The following is a 19989-nucleotide window of genomic DNA, read 5'->3' on the forward strand; positions in this document are numbered from 1 at the left end:
CCTGTTAATATGGAGGCTGAGCCAGAACCCTCATGCTGAGATGTTGCTTGTGTCTGATAATCAGCTGGAGCTTCAACAGACTCTGGATCAGTTGATGTGGGCTCTGGAAGTGGGGTGGTTCTGGCCTGCACTTCCATTTGCAAAAGCCGAAACTGGTGTTGCAAACTTTTAAAACGCTGTTCTTGCAGTATAGCATCCTCTCTCTGCTTTTTATCTCGAACTTCCTGTTGTTCCATGAAAGCCTGAAGAATCCCAGCAATATCAAGCAGAGTTGGCTCCCTGGTATCCTCTCCTTCAGTGTCTCCAGCCACAACTGAAATTCCTTCTTCCATCTCCTTCTCCCTCTCTGGCTGCTGCAAGGCCTCTTTGGCCTCCATTTTATTTCCTCTCTTTGGGCGCACAGCATTCTGCATGGCTCAAAAGTTTGTCAGGGGAGGAAAAAGGGCAGAAAAATGCAAAAAAAAAAAAAAATCCTGTCTCCTCAACTGAAGGATCCCACTTCTGACACCACATGTGATGGACCGAGTTGAAAAACAGGAGGAGCCCAGGAGTTATTAGAAAAATATAGTTTCCATTTATTTAACCCCCAAAAATTATATTTACAAGACTAATAAATGTTGAGCTCATAAAAGAGGTCAAAGAAACAAAACTGAACTGAACTCAGGCACAGACTGCAACCTTAACAAACCAAATGACTGCCCAAACATACATAATTGACCTAAAACATGAAATGACATACAAGGGTATATATAATGGCTGATCAGACCATTGTGACACATGAGGGGTAACAAACAAACACAATCATAAATCACAAACGATGCAGTACAATCTAGTTTGTTAATAAACTAAACACTAAAGAAGAAAATCAAAAACCCCATTAAACCCTAAACTCAAATATTTAATTAAATACAAATACTTTGTTTTTAAAGTAAAGAAAACACACATTCCCCCCTTCAGCAGGAAGTGGTGGTGTGGTCCAATTATCTTCCTTTGTATTTAATGGTTTCAAACCCTGGCTACCATCTTTTGTCCAGCAACTCCCAGGGATGATGGCAGGTAAGAAATAAAAAGACAAAAGTTAGTCAGAAAGCAAAGAAATGAAGTAGTATGAATACATAAGTAAACTAAATGTGCGCGCTTACAAATAGAACAAATGTATCCAAACCAATCAATGAAGTTATTGGCAACTAAAATGTATTACTATGTTCAAATGAAGAATGAAAATACAAAAGTTACCGACTTTAGAGTGTGACCACGGGTTTGGCCATCACATGTGTGAACAGATTCACACCCCAATTGTGCAAGCTTCACACCAGGGGTGTCAAACTCAATTGCACAGGGGGCCAAAACTCAAGGCACACTTTAGTTCGCGGGCCAAACAAGATAAACATTTATTGAACAAACTAAAACAATGTTTTTTAAACATAAATATGAATTAAAAACAGACAGGAATATTAGTCCAGATTAAATAAACTTAAAAAAATTAACTTTAACTTTAAATATTTTGCTCTTCATAAAAATATATCCTGTCAAAATTATGCAAGTTAGAAATATGAACATGCTGCCAAAAACCCCAGAAAAAATAAATGAAAGCATACACAAGGTTGGAGCCGCATGTAGACGGAGCTGGGGCATTGCTTCAGGAATGGAACTAATAAACTGTGCGGGCCATTTAGTGTCGTACTTTTCCTCGAGTGTATCATTACACTGCAGCTCCATCTGAATCTGCACAGGTGCAGTTCAGCAAAGTGCGCCGACTTGGTTCAACATTACTTGGCAACAGGGAAAGTGAGGCAAGTTGGACTGGTGCATTTGTGACAGCTTCACTTGAAATGCCTTCACCGCATCATACATGCCATGTCCATGAACTGACAGGTTTCCTTGCTGAGCTCAAAAACTCTATTGAGAATTTTTATCCCAACTCAGCTAACGGACCTCTGTATGATGAGGAATGTCGGCAAACTCTGAATCTATTTCCCACATAAAAGACTGAAATTGACGGTGATTTAAACTTTTAGCTCAGATAAAATGTACGGTTTGCGTTACGGTGATCATTACATGCTCCATTTTTAGGATTTTACCACACAGCCTTTCCTGGTGCGTGATGCAGTGATATGCTGTTAACTCACCGGTTCAGTTCTCCTCCTGCATCTTTACTCGCATCCTGCTGACTAGTCCGCTTTTTTCACTGCACAACACCGGTGCTCCATCTGTTGTCAGTCCAACAAGTTTGTCCCAGGGCAATTTCACGTTGGTTATACTTTGACATACATTTTAAAAAATATCTTTTCCTGTCGTTGTCCCGTGCATCGATTTGATGTCCAATATTTCCACTCCACGAATGAAGTGCGTTTTGTCTGGACACAAGACGTCGCACACCTTCATCATGCAGCTCTTCATAGTGGTACCGGGCTGATTTGGCTGTCTCCTCTGCTACAATAAAACTTGCTTTCACAACAGCTTCACTTTGTGATTTTGCTCTGGTGAAAAAAAGTCTGCTGAAATGTTAGATTCTTCTTTAGCTCTTCTACCTTCTGTAGTTTCTGCTCTGCATTTAGGTTTTTCAGCTTATCCTGATGTTTTGTCTCGTAGTGTTGTCTTAAATTAAATTCCTTAATTACAGCAACATTAGCTCCATAAATAAGACACACGGATTTACCAGCAATATCTGTAAACATATATTCAGTCACCCACCTGTGCTGAAAGGCTCTGTTTACAGAATCAACTTTTCTCTTCGCCATTGTGAGGGGCTAGCTTCGCAATAACAGAAGTTTGACTTGATTAACGCGGGAATGTTCCCAAGTAGCCTAGCGTTTGGCAAGGAAGCTGCAGCGCTGCGTTATGGGATCTGTTGTTTGTGTGTTATTAGCGCCTCATATCGCCGGGCCATGCATAACAATAATAATAAATCTATATAAAATGATCTCGCGGGACGGATGTGGCCCGCGGGCCTTTAAGTCTGTCTTTAAGTAGTCTTCAGGAATAGTTCTCCAGGCTTCTTGAAGGACATTCAAAGCTCTTCTTTGGATTTTTATGCCTTTTCTTCTTTTCTCTGCCAATCCATGACTGATAGGGTCCCACTTAGGGGTGGGCGGTATAAACGTTGTATAGTAAAAATGATATGAATTTGGCCAACGGTAGAGATTTTGACTATACCGCTCTACCGCGATAGCGCATTTTGATGATGTCATCAAGCTGCACCTGTTTTGGTCGAAAGTATCGCAGCGGCTGCAAGCAATATCCTCTGCAAATTATGCCGGGCGACAGTAATAGCGAAGAGACGAAGCACGTTTTGGAATATGAGAAAAGGCAATAACTAACCTCGTATTGTGGATGGATTACCTCAGTTCTTCTCCTGACTGAAGTTTGATCCGTTTACAACATCCTGCCATGCAATTGCATTTGTCCCTGACCACCAGAAACCCTTGCGTTAACTTTTATCGAGTGGAAAAAGTTTGGCATTCATCCTCCAGCTTCACTGTGTTTATGTTATGCTAGCATAGCTGTGTCGCTAGCGATCACGTAGCACATCATCATATACCAGCTAGTCCAACTTCAGTAACCCTAAAAAAGTCACTGCTGTGTAGTTTTCTGTCTTCATTTATGTTGGAAACGATGGCAGAGCTGTACGTTTTAATTTTTCAGAAATCTCTCAGAACATGCTTTATCATGTTTAGGTGGAAACTAGCTAGCTAACTTTCTGCTAGCTTCTAACTCTGTTAAATTTAATAAATTCTGTTTTCATGGAAGCCTGGATTTTATTAAAGATAAAAAAAAGAATTTAGACTGTTTTCCAGATGGTATTGCATGTTCGATCAAAATCTAACAGTACTTTTCTGAGATCTCCAGCAACAGTGACTGAAATCCAGCTTAAACCATGACAGAGCCTCCACCATGTTTTACAGATGGCTGTAGGCGCTCACTGTTGTACCTCTCTCCTGAACTTCTCTGTACATACTGATGAGAATACTAAGACCAGATCCATCACTCCATCAGACCTGTTTCCACTGATTTTCAGTCCAGTTCTTCTGTAATTTTTATACCTCAGCTTTTTCTCTCTGTTTCCCTTCCTTATGAATGGCCTCTTGACAGCCAGCCTTCCACTGAGACAATTTCTGATGAGGCTTCAGTGAACAGTAGATGATCAGCTGAAGGTCCAGATGGATCTCTTAGGTCCTGTGTCAGGTCTTTAATGGATTTGTTGCTGTTTCTTTAGGACATGACTTTCACATACTGTTTATCTGTTGCCGATAGGTCATGGTCACTGTTAAGTGGCTTAACACCAATGCTTAGTAACATTTTAATAATTTAAACTTTATAATAAAATAATAAAACTTGTTTATAAAATTTATAAAACTGGTGCTTCTGAATGTATGGAACAAGATCTGGTCTTTAGATTGCGACATTTGGGACGAGTGTAAAATTGATTTGGTTGCAGTTTTTAGAGAAGGCAGAGGTCCTTCATAAAAATTTAACACCCACACCCACAAACACATTGTAGTTTGCAGACAGTGCTCTCTGTTTTGCTTCTGTTGTCCCCAGGGAGGTGCTCTCCTCTGCACTCGTCTGAACCTTTGAAAAATTCATTTCCATCGCTCGCTCTGTGAACGTGGGCCTGCAGGAGGATGAGATTAGATGGGGTCACCATTTGCGTCGTCATCCCTCTGTTGTCAGCTGGTCGTCTTAGCTGCAGGTCGACCTCACAGTTGTTGTGTTTGCTTGTTGTTGAGTGCTGGACCTGGAAGCATGATTGCAACTTTGCCTGGATTAAAGTCAGAAACAAATCCACTGACTCTCAGATATTCAGGCTCACATACAGCTTTGTGAACTGATGCCGAAGCTCTGTGCAAGTCTTCTGACAAAGTTTTTCTGGATCAGGTGAAGGAGCTGATGTTCTGATGTCAATAGTAGACTGGTTTATAGCTTACTTTGACAGAAAGCTTTAAAAGTACTGTGTATTTGTCTGTCAGAGCTTAGACCTCCAAGCACATGATTGCTATCATTGAATAAGCGTCCAAGAAGATGGTTGTATGTCCAAAAACCAGCTGTTAAGTCATCATAAATGGTAGAAATAAATTTAGTCATTTATCAATACACTTTAACGTGACAGGTCTTTACAACTGAAAACTATAGGCTGTATGTAAAAGATGGACATGGCCACTGTGATGTCACCCATGGGATTCTTGAATTTTTAAGTTTCAGTGTTACCATTTTATGTCCTGGTTATTTTCTGCCTATAAAAATATCAGGGTTTTTTACTGAACTTTATCGATATTTTGTAAATATCCATAGAAATTAAAACACATGGAAAAACATCCATAAAACATAATGTGGAAAAATCCTTCATTTTCAAACAGTACTTGTTGTACTTTCGGTACTTTTAAAGATGAAAATAAAAGATTAAAACTAAATACAAATAAAAAGTAATTAGCTTGGTAAGCAGCTAAACCAAAACCAGTACCAGTGTGTGGAATTTGGTACTGTTTCCGGTGCTTTGCTTCATTTGAAATAGTAAATTCAAAGTTTTCTCAAACAAAATAAGTCCATACTTCTCTGTGTTTTATTATTTATTTACAACATTTTGCTGTCAGACGATGTAAATGATGTAAGCATCAGTCTCCTGGTGTTTGTGTACTAAAATATTAAATAGTAAAAGTTATAAGAACTAGTCCATTTACCATTTACCTGCTAACATTTCAGACATATTGTCCGACATAACATGTTTGTTTAACATAAATAGCATGCTGATAAGAAATGTCAGCGTAACCATCATAAAACTTATAGAACTGCTTATCCAGCTACCTTACTAGTACCTATAAGTGATTTTCTACTTTATTTTGAGATTTGTTCGTACAAGACTCATTCACACAGACATTCTTTGAAGGGCCTAGTGTTGCCTGCATCGAGTTTTTGTTCAGGTTTGAGTCATCACATGGTCTCACTTTTTCTTCTTCTAACCCAGATGTGCTTGGGTGCCAAAATTGAATTTAGTGCAAATCGGTACTCAGTATTTTAGTTGGTACCGTAAAAGGTACAGAGTACTGCTTTCAACCCTACCGATACCTGATATTATTATAATAAAATACTACAATTTCACACAGTAAAATGCAACATTCTTGGGTGTTTTTCTAGTTTAATAAACATTTTGCCACAGCAAGCCAAATTATTCATCAGATGAGTCAATGATTCGAGCGTTTATTGAACCTTCTGACGAGTTAAACAAAAAACATTAAATCTTAGCTTTCATCATATTTGCTACATAACTTATCTCTACAATTTTGGGGGAGTATTTATTGTTTAACAATGTATTGTGCAATTTATTTAGGTTTTGGGGGGGCATCACACTGACTATAAAGAAATCTTAAAATCTGTATGTATCAGTTATGACACACTAAGCACTAAAGGGATATACTCTTGACATGCCTGGTAGTATGAAACACTCTAATACAATGAGAAGAGTGGGGTAAAGCGGCTACAAAATGTTTTAGAGCCAATATTTAGCAGCACAAGTTGAACTAACTTGCTAACTGACTGAAAGGCATTGGAGCAGTAAAGTGAGTGTAGATGCTACTGTATAAACAGCAGAAACAAGCATTTACTCATTTATGACCCTTGTCTTTTGTAGTCTTGTTTGGAAACTGAGGTGCAGGTAGAGCCAAGTGGACATTGGAGGAACTGCACCCTGGGAGGTTGCTAGACCTTGATGGAAACTGAATATATTTTGGGTTTTCGACAAAATAAGACATCCAAGGGCCTCTTCATGAACTCCCTCAGTTACTGATGTGTTACTATGATAATATCGCATTCCTGTTTACTGTAACGTTTCTGTGCACATACTGCAGTGTCTATTCGAGTGAGGACCTCTTGAGGAAACCTCTGTGAATTTTCATCAACCTCTGTTTGCAAACACGTCACCTCTCCTCTTCCTCATGGTTGCCTCGGGGTGTTTTTTGTCCAATGGCTCCAAGTCATGACGTCAGGGTCCAAAAACCCCCTTCCACCCTGTCTCGCTCTTAATAATTGATGGTCGACAGTAGAGCTGGGCGATAGAACGATAACGATATGTATCGCGATATAAATTTTACTCGATAGAGAAATTAAGCTATCGCGATAGACCTCGCCGCTCTTGTCCTCTTAAAAAAAAAAAAAGGTCAGCCAATCCAAATTAAGTAGCGCAGAGCCGAACCAATCACAGCCGCAGCGTCACGTCGCGTGACTTGTTACGTACAGCACAAGTGCCAAGCCGCACGTGTGTTTGTTTGGGAAGCAGCCAGCGGGTAATGGAGCCAGCGCGTAATGGAGGAAATGAGTGTGCCGACTAGAAAAATCAACCGAGCGTGACCGAAGGTTACCGAAGAGAAAACAGATGATGGTTCCAATGCCGGAGAGATTGTCGAACGGAAGAGCCATAGAAGTTCCGTAGTGTGAAGGTATTTCGGCTATTTCAAGTCTGACAAAAAACAGAGTAGCGTGCACTGTAAATTGTGCCGAGAAGCAAGTCTGGAAATACAATAAGCTGGTGCATGCGCTACGTCCACACGTACCCGGGTATTTTTGAAAACTCAGATTTTTCTATGCGTTTGCACCTTTCGTCCACACGTAAACGGCGTTATTGGTCACTGAAAACGGAGATTTTTAAAAACTCCGTTTTTGCATTTACGTGTGGACTAGAAAAACGGAGAAAACGCAGCGTCAAAGGTGTGCGCATTTTTTGACGTCACACTGCGCCACGTTATTGTTTCGGTGAAATGAATTTCTACAATACTGTTACTGTTAATTCTACTCTCTGCAGTGTTTAAATGCTTACATATACACACAGTTACTGTCCGTCCACACATATGACTCGGTTCTGCTTCTATGCCCCAGCTTTGTTTACTTTTTCAGACCGAGGCTTCTAGACTTCTGATTGGCCAACATTTCTGCACGGTTAGGAATCTAGCGCCACCTGCTGCTTTGGCATGTTCATAGCAGCGTTTTCCTTCATTTCTGCCTTTATGTGTGGACGGGATTATTTTTTAAAACGAAAACGGAAAATCTCAGTTTTCAAAAATACCCGTGTACGTGTGGACGTAGCCTCAGTCTCTGAATGGAAGCGCTAATTCGTCATTCGGCTTTTGTCAGACTAAAGTAACTGTTAAAACTGTTTGAAAAGCTCAGCTATACAACAAGGAGAGATTGAGAATTTCCTTTTAGTTCTCAGTTTATTTGATATTGACAAAAGTTAGTCAGTTTTGTCTGTTCTTCTGTAAAACAAACTAAGATTTATTTTTAGAATTAATATTTTGTTTCTAAGTGGAATTGACAATTTAGTCTGTTTCATTTGTTCTATTTTGAAACTTAAACGCTTTAGCGGCTGCCTTTTGTGTAGTTTGCAATATTTGCCTTTATTTATCTGAAAAAGTCTCATGTTCCTTAAGTACATCTACCCTGTTGAACTTATTATGAGAAATAAATATTTAAATCAAAACAAGCTGCTGATTATTTCACATTTTACTTGTGAGCAACGGCACATTTAAATCTTACAAATATAGTTATTTGGCTTATATCGTGATAGATATCGTTATCGCCTGAAATGAAAAAAACATATCGTGATATGAAAAAATCTCATATCGCCCAGCTCTAGTCGACAGGCTTTATTTTGTGTCTGAGTCATCAGCAGACAAAGGTTTGGCTGCAGCTCACTAAGGAGTCACTGTTTGAATTAAAGGCCCAAAGCACAATGTTGTCATGCTAATTTAATCTAAGCAACTCTTTGCTGACAATACTAGAAGTATGTTAAAGGTTTAAAGTGGCTCCTATCCCTGTGAAGTGATTCTGGAAATATAACTCAGATAATAACCAGGAGGACCTCATTCAGCAGAGACTGCTGTTGTTTCCATCCAAAATCATAACTTTCTAATGGCTCTATGCCGAGGTTTGTGTTTGGTCATCATGCTGTGCATTACCACCGAGGGCTGGTCAACATAGCCACTCCATTCGTGATATTAAAGAGGTACGATGGAGCGTTATTAAATCCCGCGGGGCGGGGTGTTACTACCAAGGGTGCCACAACCAGTTATTAGGTTTTTCACCCAGGACCAGGTAAATTAGGATATCCTTTCCCCGAATAAATGAAATCATCATTTAAAAATTGCATTTGTATTCAGTCAGGTTATTTTTTGTCTAATATTAAAAATTTGTTGCAAAAACTAAGAAATCAGCCATCATTGCTTTGGTTTATTCTCTAGCTAAAATTAGGCAACATTCACATACCTCATATGTGTTTTTCACAACAGCAGTCCTGCCTCCTCCACCCTCTATAATGGCAGTTCCTTCATGTAAAGTTCACACACTATTTGCAGTTCTGAGAATGTCTTTGAAGCAGACATTTTCCTGCTCTGTGCTGCATCTGAGGAACTACAACTGTGTTATGACACACTAAGCACTATCCCAGCCTGATTCTCCCAAAATGATCCAAAGTTCATGTGTAAAAACAGTGTTGCTCTCTCCCTCTTCACACCTTCATTTAAGGTGTTACTCCCTCTATGCTGTGTCCTGAAATCCCCCTCTGTCACTCTCTGTCTCTTTCTGTAAAGCTGTTATTCCCACTGGCCTTCCTGTCAAAATATCTTAAAACAAAACTTCTGAAAACCCTCCGGCTTCTTCACTACGGGATGCAGCTGCAAAGGATAAATTCAAACGCAAAACATTTTTTTCCATTTTTGTTCCTGAATTACTCGGAGCTGGTTTACCCGGACCTTTGCTGGTCATCACTAACTTGTCCCCTTTGGTTCTGCAGTGGCATTGAAGAACCGGCTATCCAGTGGCACGAACAGGAGCAGTGATCACAACAATGCCAGCAAGACGACGGGAGCTACAGAGATCCAGATACCCGAGGGGGAGCTGCTTCTTCAGGTGGGTGAGAGCCAGACATGTTTTACCTGCTGACATCCATCTATTTTATTGCACTTTGCTCCAATAAAGCCCAGTTCAGGTTGTGGTATTTTCTTGAGAACGTGAAGACAATAACTCCCAATTTTACCAGTCTTGTAATGTTATAGAATTCTTCCAAAAAAAAATCCAGAAGCCTGGATTGTTGGGTTTTTCTCTGTATGTATTATTGTAGGGTCTACAATATAAAGTGCCTTGAGGCGACTGTTGTTGTGATTTGGCGCTATATAAATAAAATTGAATTGAATTGAATTGAAACCTGCACTCAGACTTCAGGTTTAAGCCTGAGTTCTCAGGCACACTTCTGAAGCTGCAGACCTAACCTGCTCTAGAGAAGATTATTTTAAAGATAAGATATCAAAATAGACAAAATAGCGTCACCATTCCCGGAAAACGCCTCAGACTTGGGTGCTCAGATGGCCTGAAGTTTTTAGAGATCATGTGAAGTTTATGTCTTTACAACATAGATTCTCCTTCATCGCGCAATTAAAAGCAAAACCAGTGTTATGGCCAACCTATCAGATGGAAAACAGCTGTTCCAAACTTTAGGAGCTACTGCCTAAAAGTTGGTCTGTGGATATGAAATTTAAAGGTGTAGAACAGCTAAATAGCCCCAGTCACATGGAGTAAGTTCTCAGCAAATCAGCTACTTAAGCAGCTACTTAAGCAGGAGCCATGCAGAGTTCACAATGAATTCAAAATTTCAGTGGAATCAAATAAAAGAAAGAAAGAAAAGCATGATTGATGATAAGGGAACTTTTAAGGGTCACTTTTAAGTTGAGCCAAACCCTCTTGTGGTAAAATTTACACCTAAATTTATTCATAACCTTATCGATTCAGTACCAATACCATCGTTGGTATTGATATTTGGATCAATCCGGCCAACCTCTAAAACCATCTAATAACTGTAGAAGAAACAGATGTGTTTCTCAACATGGTTTTTAAAGCTCGACTAGACTTTTTCACCGGTGTCACTGCTAACTGTGTGCCTCTGAGGCTCTCAGTTTGTGGCTTTTTTCGCTGCATCATGCAGAGAGTGTCCACACTTAGTGGTTTATAAGGTCAGTGGAAACCTTGTGATGGAGGAGAGGCTGCTCTGCACAGCAGGACGCGGAGACAAATGGCTTGTTTTCCTTGACTTACAGCGGTGACATCTCCCCTTTGAATGTGCACTCGAGAGTTTCACTTTGCCACAGTGAGCTGTTGTTTAACCGAACATGACTTCCATCTCACACTTTTGCTGTTATTACTCCCTACACTTGGTAAAGTTATTTAAAAAAATATATGTATATAAAAAATAGGGGGCTCAGGATACTTAAGGTGAACACAGACACTGAAAATTAATAATACTGCTCCATAACATCAACTTACCTCAGTGTTTCGGGAAAATTCGTAAATATTTCCAGGTCCAAAGGTTCCTTCACTTCCCAAAAGTAAACAAACACTCAGACACCACTAATAGCTAAAAATGGTCCAGGTATTTTTACCTCCAATAAAATGGTCAGTGTTAAAGTTTGACCAGAAGATTAACATCCAGACATCAATGAAAGAGAAGACGTACGAGATAGAACTTAGCACTAAAACAAAACAGCATTTCTATAATGTTGGGTGTAAACAAAGACAGAAAACTAAATAACAGCGACTTTTGGAAAGTTAGTGAAGTTGGGCTAGTTTATATATAGTAGTGTGCTAGCTAGTGGCTAGCTACAGTGCTATGGTTAGGCTAACACAAGCACATTACCACAGGAAAGATGGAGGATGAGGGTTAAATTATTCTCAATAAAGGCTTTTGTTGAATGGCAGAATGGGCAGAGACAAATGCCCATTGCCACTATTGGGCGGGAAGAAGATGCCGAAAACAAACCGACCCGGTTAAATAAACACTGACTCACTGCACTGTCTTCTGGTCAAATTTGGTATTGCATGACAGCACAGTCCAGGCCTAGTGTGACTTGAACAGGATATCTTGTAAACACAACAAAGGATATAAAGTCATAGAAGTTGTTTCTTTACAATCTCTTTATAGATTTAGTTCATTTTGGGAAGTTTTACATTATTTTAAATAATTAATGATAAAATTAAAATACAGGAAAACATGTCTGGATGCTTTCAGTCATCCAGATCCTGGTGGTCTAAAGTGCTGGAGTCGAAGGCACCTGGACTTCGTTAAGTTTTAAAGATGTTTCTTTTTAGTTCACGTGACATGTGCGCCTTGCATTGTAGGTACGAGCGGCAGCAAAATCAAAACACTGCATCAAGCGCTAGCATTTCCAGCACCGGTAACCATTCATTGTGCTGTTTTAATCCCTACTTGCATTTTATTTGCCCCCAAAACAATCGTGGGGCGATCGTGGCTCAAGAGTTGGAAGTTCGCCTTGTAATCGGAAGGTTGCCGGTTGCTCGGTCGTTGTGTCCTTGGGCAAGACACTTCACCCGTTGCCTACTGGTGGTGGTCAGAGGGCCCGGTGGCACCAGTGTCCGGCAGCCTTGCCTCTGTCAGTGCGCCCCAGGGTGGCTGTGGCTACAATGTAGCTTGCCATCACCAGTGTGTGAATGTGTGTGTGAATGGGTGGATGACTGGATATGTAAAGCGCTTTGGGGTCCTTAGGGACTAGTAAAGCGCTATATAAATACAGGCCATTTACCATTTACCAAAACAGTTATGTACAAAACTAAGGAGAACACGGCAGGTCTGTACAAAGACAGACTTGACGAAAGGCAAAAAAAAAAGGTACGAGGAAAAAAATCAAAGGAGTGAAAAGGTTAGACCCATACGAGCAGTGGCGTCAGCCACACATTAAAATCCACTAAAATCGGAGCGGAGCAAAGAAAACCCGGCGGCGTCCCCGGACGTCCTGTCTGTCTCTTCGCTCCGGAGTACTGGAAGAGAGAGGGGGCAGTAACAGTCATTGTTCTTTCCAGTGAAAGAGATTTGTTGTAGCACGGTGTGGCTCGGGACTTACCCCGCAATCCAGGCCATCCATCGCCTCTTCGGGACTTCAGAAACATGACTTGAACATATTTCTTCCACGAAGGAATCCGACAAAAAACGATCTCTTTACCCGTCGGCTTCCCATGGCTATCATGCAGCCGGCTATGGCAGTTAATAATACAACAGCTTCTTGCCATTCTTTGTGTCTGTTTATCTCTGTGTGACTGTTGTCTTGTAATAGCCCGTGCACGCTAGCCTCTTTTACCTACAATCCTTTGTGGTTGTATCCCGGAAATAAGGTCACATTTTCGAACTCAATTCCCTATCCCAAGGACTGTCGCCTTGACGGGGGCCCAGACACTCTAGGACATGTCAGGGGATGTTTGTGAGTTGTTGCCCCACCCTGTAATCCCATGAATCATTAAGGTTACTGAGATTGAGGTGTGAATGTTAGTTAAATGGTCTTTTTTGGACTCTCAGGACTGTGTTACAGGTGGCTGATAGCTGGCTGATAGTTGTGGACTATAACCTGTGGTCATTCCAGATGACTTCCTGTACTCTTTCCTCAAACCATCCACTTTCTTGTTCCAAAAAGCGTTATTCCGAGTGTTTGTCATAGTGACAATCCTGCTTTATGATCGCAAAGACTAAACTGTTGTTAGACACTTGTTAGTCCATCATGCCTGTCTTTTTGAATGCAAAAACAATTGATAAGATTATTGCAGAGAAGAGATAAAATGCACATTTAGCTGTTTTTCCTAATCCAAAGACATTTGATTGACTTCTCATTTATTGCATGCCAATCTTGACCATCCGGGACGGTGTCGCCTTATAAACCTATGAACTGTATTACAGTACCTTTATGTGGCTCCATAGAGTTGTGGTTAACATATTCACCTAAAAATATAATCAGTTTTAGAGCAGGAGGAGACACAAATTACTGTGAAAGCTGTGTAATTCCATCTGTTGTGGCGATTCTTTGCAAATAAGCAACTGAAAGGTGTTTAATGGTAAATACAGTAGTAGTAGGTGTAGGGGTGGGCGGTATAAATGGTATACGGTAGAAACGATATGAATTTGGCCAACGGTAGAGATTTTGACAATACCGCATGTTGATGATGTCATCAAGCTGTGCCTGTTTTGGTCTAAAGCATTGCAGCGGCTGCAAGCAATATCATCTGGAAATTATGCCGGGCAACAGTAATAGCAAAGAGATGAAGTACGTTTTGAAATATGAGGAAAGCCAAAAACTGAGCTTCTTCCACTTCCATACCATTGATTCATTAATGTCAAATTCTCTCGCAGCTGCTCTATTCCCTTGTTGTTGCAGTTATTAATGACTAACCTCGTATTGTGGATGGATTATCTCAGTTGTTCTCCTGACTGAAGTTTGATCCATTTACAGCATCCTGCCATGCGATTTGTCCCTAACCATCAGGAACCCTTGCGTTAACTTTTATCGAGTGGAAAAAAGTTTGGCATTCATCCTCCAGCTTCACTGCGTTAATGTTATGCTAACATAGCTGTGTCGCTAGCGATCACATAGCACATCATTATATACCAGCTAGTCCAACTTCAGCAACTCTATAAAAGTCACTGCTGTGTAGTTTTCTGTCTTCATTTATGTTGGAAGCGATGGCAGAGCTGTACGTTTAAATTTTTCAGAAATCTCTCAGTCAGAACATGCTTTATGATGTTTGGGTGGAAACTAGCAAGCTAACTTCCTGCTAGCTTCTAAATTCTGTTTTCATGGATAAATTCTGTTTTCACGGAAGCCTGATGTTAAACTTGATTGTTACACCTGATAAAGCAGGACGCTGATCATTTTATTAAAGATGAAAGTATTTAGACAGTTTTTAACTCTCAGTGATGGCGCAGTGTTCGTTTGACTTTGGGAGTGTTGTGGACAGAGTTTTGGACCCAGATTACTCTGCGAGGCTCCTGACTACAGTAGCCATAATGCTCCGACAATCTATCAAGCGGTGTGGCTTTGTAGCTTACGAAAGTCGTACTTAAACATTTTTTGACAGATTTTTGAGCACTGTGTACCACATAAAATCAGTTCGAGGTCAGTAAGCACAACCAGAATTCATACATAAGGCGCACCAGATTATAGGATTTGAAGTGCGCCTTATAGTGCAGAAGATACGGTATACAGAAGAAAAGAATATATCGCGATATATATCGTTACCCAGGGCTCTAGACTAACTTTTTGCCATGGGCGTACCGGTACGTCTAACTTTAAAAAGTTAGGCGTACCGGCACAAAAGTTAGGTGCACACAAATTTTATAATAATTTATATAATATAATGTGTTTTTCTGGATACACTGTGCTTTTTCAGCATTCAAAGATTGATGACACCGTGTCAGAGCACTGGCTATGAATTTCAGAAGGATCAGGCCTTAACTTAACAGAAAAGTTAGCAATAGTTCTTTTCCTATTACAGCTACATCCACTTCTGTCGTGCCTAGGCTGCTCACTAGGGCTGGGTATCATCACTGATTTCTATAATCCATTCGATTCCGGTTTTCAAAGTCCCGATTCAATTCAACTTAGCCTCAGACAGTCAGAAATATTATAATTCTGATCATTTATCAATACTGACTTCATCAGAATTGTGAACATCACAGCAGATGCCTTTGAGTGAAAGTAACTGAGAATAAAACAGAAAAACATGAAGGAGATTTTCCTGGTCTGGCTTTTTATAGCAGATAACCTTAAAAATATTCTACAATGTTCTGCATATAAAGTTTAAATTTCTTCAGTATTGAACAACAGAAAAAATAGGCTTTCTTGTCCGAGGTCATTTAAGTGAAAAAAAGAAAAAGACAGCAGCCGACAGCGCTGTAAACAACGGTAGACTGGTGGGTAATAAGCGAATGAATAATACAGAAAACAGAGATTGGAGACGGGAAACTGTTCTTGAAGTACAGAGAGAGATAGAGAGAGAGCTGTACATGAAGTGTGATTTTAATAGTCATGGAAGCAAAACAGCAAAATTCATGACGACATTGATCAAATGTGAAGCGCAGTTTGCTGCTTCTTTTGCTGCTGGCTCGGTGAATTTTGGTTGGAGAGAGACAAAACCTGCAGCTCAGAATCAGCGCAAAAAGACGTAAACACAGCGCGGACCGGACGCATCAGAACCGCTAAGCTCCGACAGCGTGTCCGTCTACGGGCCGTCGGGTGAGAAAGCCGAGAAAGACAAAGTTGATTCTGATGCGTCGGTCCGTTCTGTGTTTACGTCTTTGTGTGGAATCCGTGTACCTGCTCTCATTTGCTGTTTGGTTGTTGTTGAAATGGTTTTGTGAGCTTTAATCTGAGAATCTGGCGTTTCTGGCAAAACACAGTTATATTTAAAAGTCGATTCAGGATTTAATTAATTGATATCGCTTTATTCAAGCTACTCACCTCCCACTTCCACCTGCACTTTCAACTGGACCACGGCCAATCAGAGAGGTCCCGCCCCTGACTATCTCTGATTGGTTTAGTCCACGACAGGGGCATAATGTGTGTCTGTTGTTGACCACAGAGAAGGTTGCAGATTTTTTTTTTTTTTTTTTTTTTTGCTACCCGAACATTTGGTCGCACAGGTGCAACCAAATTTTTTTTTTTAGTCGCACCACTGAAAAATGTGGTCGCATTTGCGACCAAATTGGTCGCACTCTAGAGCCCTGTTACCGCACATGCTTCAAATTTAACCGCGATATGGAATTTAGGCCATATCGGCCAGCCCTTGGTAGGTGGCATCATGGCTCTTCTTTCCATTTTGTTTGTTTCATTTTCCAGTCGATTAAAGGATGATGTGAAACATAAACCTTCTTCTGCTAGCAAGTTCGGCAATGTAGTCCACACATTATATAACAGGACATACCTGAAATGTACCTCTTCAGTGTCAGCAAAACTTTTGATTCAGCAAAACAGCCGAAACTAGACCTCAAGAAAAGACAATGTTTGGAGGTCATTCTGGTAGATGGCTGACATTTTTATTCAGTGTCTTTGGTACTGGTATATAGCCCATAGAGGGCGCTCAGAATAAAAGTCTGAATTGACCAGTTATAAAATGCAGATAATTTTAGAGACAGACTTTAACACAGAGTTCACCGACCTCAATCTGTTTATTGATAAATGCATTGATCCCAAGGGCTCGGTGAGCAGCAGGAATGAAGAGGAAGGCTGAACCCTCCTGCCTTCAACTGCTCTCTTTTACAGACAGCAGTCCATGAATTATACAGATCCGGTGAGGGCATCTATTATTGAAGTGAAGACGAACAAAGTGTGTTGGTGGAAATAAACTAAAAGCATTTAAAGTATTCTTGGATGTTTCACAGTATAGCCCTGAATCTAACACACACACAGCCCAGTGCTGATTGTGTGTGCGGGAGCAGAGATAAAGAGGACTGACAGCCGACTCAGAGCACTCTGCACAGAACAGGAAGAGGAGAGGGTCGGATTAGACAAGGTGAAGCTTTAAATTCGTCTTTGAGGCTGGAGTAGACACACACACACACACACACACACACACACACACACACACAGTTCTCCTGTGTTTTGTTGGCACTGCTTGCTGCCACTGGGTTGTCGTCTTTCAGGGAACGCACAAACATTTATAACACGAACACACATGCAAACACACTCTGTCTCAGTCTCTGGAGACAGAGCCCGACCTGCAGACAGAAGAAGCTACTGTAAATATTTATACACAGAACATGTGTGCCACTCCACTGTGTACTGTGCGTGTGTGTGTGTTTGCACATTTTGCACAGATACAGATTTTATTCTGTTTAATATTTTAACATCTGTTTTTTTAACAGGTGTATTCTCCTCATTTCTCCTCATTCACAGCTCAAAATGATCCTTATTATTCGGAGCCTTTCAGTTCCTCTTCTGAAGCGAGCTTTTTTAGCTCCTCCCCTTTAAGCAAGTTTTCTTCTGATTGGCTGTCCCTCACAAACAGGCCCATTTGAACAGCAGGTGCATGGGACTTCTGTACCTGAGATGACGATATTAGGGATATCATATTAGGGACATGATCAAAAGTGGGTCAACGACCTTCTTGACTCCCACCAGGCCTCAGATACCTGATTAAAGAAGTCCAGTCACTTTTCTTTCCAAGCTCCTTAGATCACCATGACCTGGATGACTGAGAACCTCCACAGCCAGTAAGGAAATCTGCTCCCTATGACATCATAAAGAACCAAGATTAGAAAAACTAGGGGAGACTACGGCTGCTCAATTAATCGAATTTTAATCACGATTACGATCTGGGCTTTCAACGATCATTAAAAATGACTGAGCCGATTATTAGCCCCTCCTTCATTTATCCGCGACACATTAAAGGCCGGTCCGTGAAAATATTGTTGGGCATAAACCGGTCCGTGGCGCAAAAAAGGTTGGAGACCGCTGATTAAGAGGACCCAAGGGAAGCTCGGAAAGCTAAGCAGAAGTTATTTGGAGAGGAGAGTGACTGCTGTTGGTTGAAAAGAGAGGTAAAAAAAACTTCAGTGGTGTTGCACACTATTTTATATTATTTTTTAAAGTCATTGTTAACCCTTTAAAGCCGGTCAGAGCAGCACGCTCCGTTTTGTGTAACTATTTTTAAATCCCTGTAGAACCTGAACCGCGTAAGCTAGCGCAATAATTTGTTTGCATATGAAACCGGAGGAGTTGTACTTACAACTTATGCCATCAGCTTGTCCTCGGTCACGGTTTCCTTCCACATAAAGCTTTGCAAAAATTGCATAAAAAGCGCTTGCAGGAACAAAAACATAATATTCCAGAAACACGCTTTGCCGATCCGATCAGCTGTTCGTAACACTTCCCACATTGAAAAAGTCGTCAGCCCGAACTATCACATGTCCGCCATTTCCTGGCCGAAACCGGAAGTGATGTCATTTTTGCGGAAATGTAGTTTTCTACTTGTAGGCCTTAAAAACCTATACTGGTCATGTTTGACTTTTCTGAATAGTTTCTGGGATGCTTAGAACTCGAATTGCACTGCTGGAAATAGTTTATTTTGATGCACCTGCTGTTTTCTTTGAAAATTTGCATCATAGGATTGTTTTTTTGTTTTTCCTGCAGTGTATATAAAAATTGGTGTATCTCCAAAATAAAACTATGAAGACACTCAAAATAAGTTTCCTGTTATTGTAAACTATTTTTTGCAACTTTTTGGTATTTAAAGTTTTGAGGGATAAACCTCTTAAATTTCTCTAAGTAGAAATGTATGTAAAAAAACAAAAACGATTTTCAATTTTCTTGTAGTTTATTGCACTTTTTTGCAATTAATGTAGTTACTATGGCCTTAATGCATACATATTATTAAAATATGGGCTATAACAGTTGTATAGCAACTTGAAATGCTCCCACAAATGGCACTACAGCATGTAAAAATATAATATAAGCTCTGGCTTTAAAGGGTTAAATAAATATCGTCAAATAATCGAGATCTCAATTTCAGTGAAAATAATCGTGATTATCATTTTTGCCATAATCGAGCAGCCCTAGGGGAGACTGAGGGTTTAGAGCATTCTGAATCCCGAGTTTTTGTCTTAGGGGGATTATTTGTGCATATACTGACCTCATCATTTGAATTCTGAGCAGCTCTGGAACATGTGATACATGACAGAAAATAAGTAAAAAACTGTACATCCATATGATAAAAGTGAATAGTTAAAACTACACTTACTGGTTTCCCACACTTAAGCTGGACTCAAGTTTGTAATCCAATTATGTTTGGCAGCTGCTGTACTATTATTATTATTATTATTATTATTATTATTTATTACTCGTGGGAAATATCTTTGCTCTTAGTTTGAAAGGGGAATTTTTACACATTCCTGGTAAAAATTGCAGCCGTCCCTCTTTATCTGTCGCTAATATACCTGCAGCTGATCGTTGTGAGTCTAAACTGTAGACCAGTGCATTTATTTTAAACCTGTAGTTAGCAATACATTCACAGTTTGTATAATACAATGTAATGTATTCTACAAATGTAGAATACATTTTTTAAAAGGATTAGGGCACTCGGTAGTTGTAAAAATGACAAGGGGGCAGTATAATTAAAAGGACAGTCTTTAAAGCAAAAATAATGATCAACTGTGAGCTGATTACAGTGATTACAGGG

General features: G+C 40.2%; 1 protein-coding gene across 1 annotated transcript in view; it reads left to right on the top strand.

Annotated features, from left to right (window-relative positions):
* ahr1b (aryl hydrocarbon receptor 1b) overlaps positions 1-19989 on the top strand; it is a 67033-nt gene that overhangs the window by 14991 nt on the left and 32053 nt on the right. Inside the window, exon 3 of the mRNA XM_080878941.1 lies at positions 9779-9894. Within this exon, the coding sequence (XP_080735067.1) occupies positions 9779-9894 (116 nt within the window). The remainder of the gene's footprint in view (positions 1-9778; positions 9895-19989) is intronic.

The sequence above is a fragment of the Rhamphochromis sp. 'chilingali' genome, assembly GCF_963969265.1.
Source record: "Rhamphochromis sp. 'chilingali' genome assembly, chromosome: 3".
In the NCBI taxonomy this organism is placed as follows: Eukaryota; Metazoa; Chordata; class Actinopteri; order Cichliformes; family Cichlidae; genus Rhamphochromis; species Rhamphochromis sp. 'chilingali'.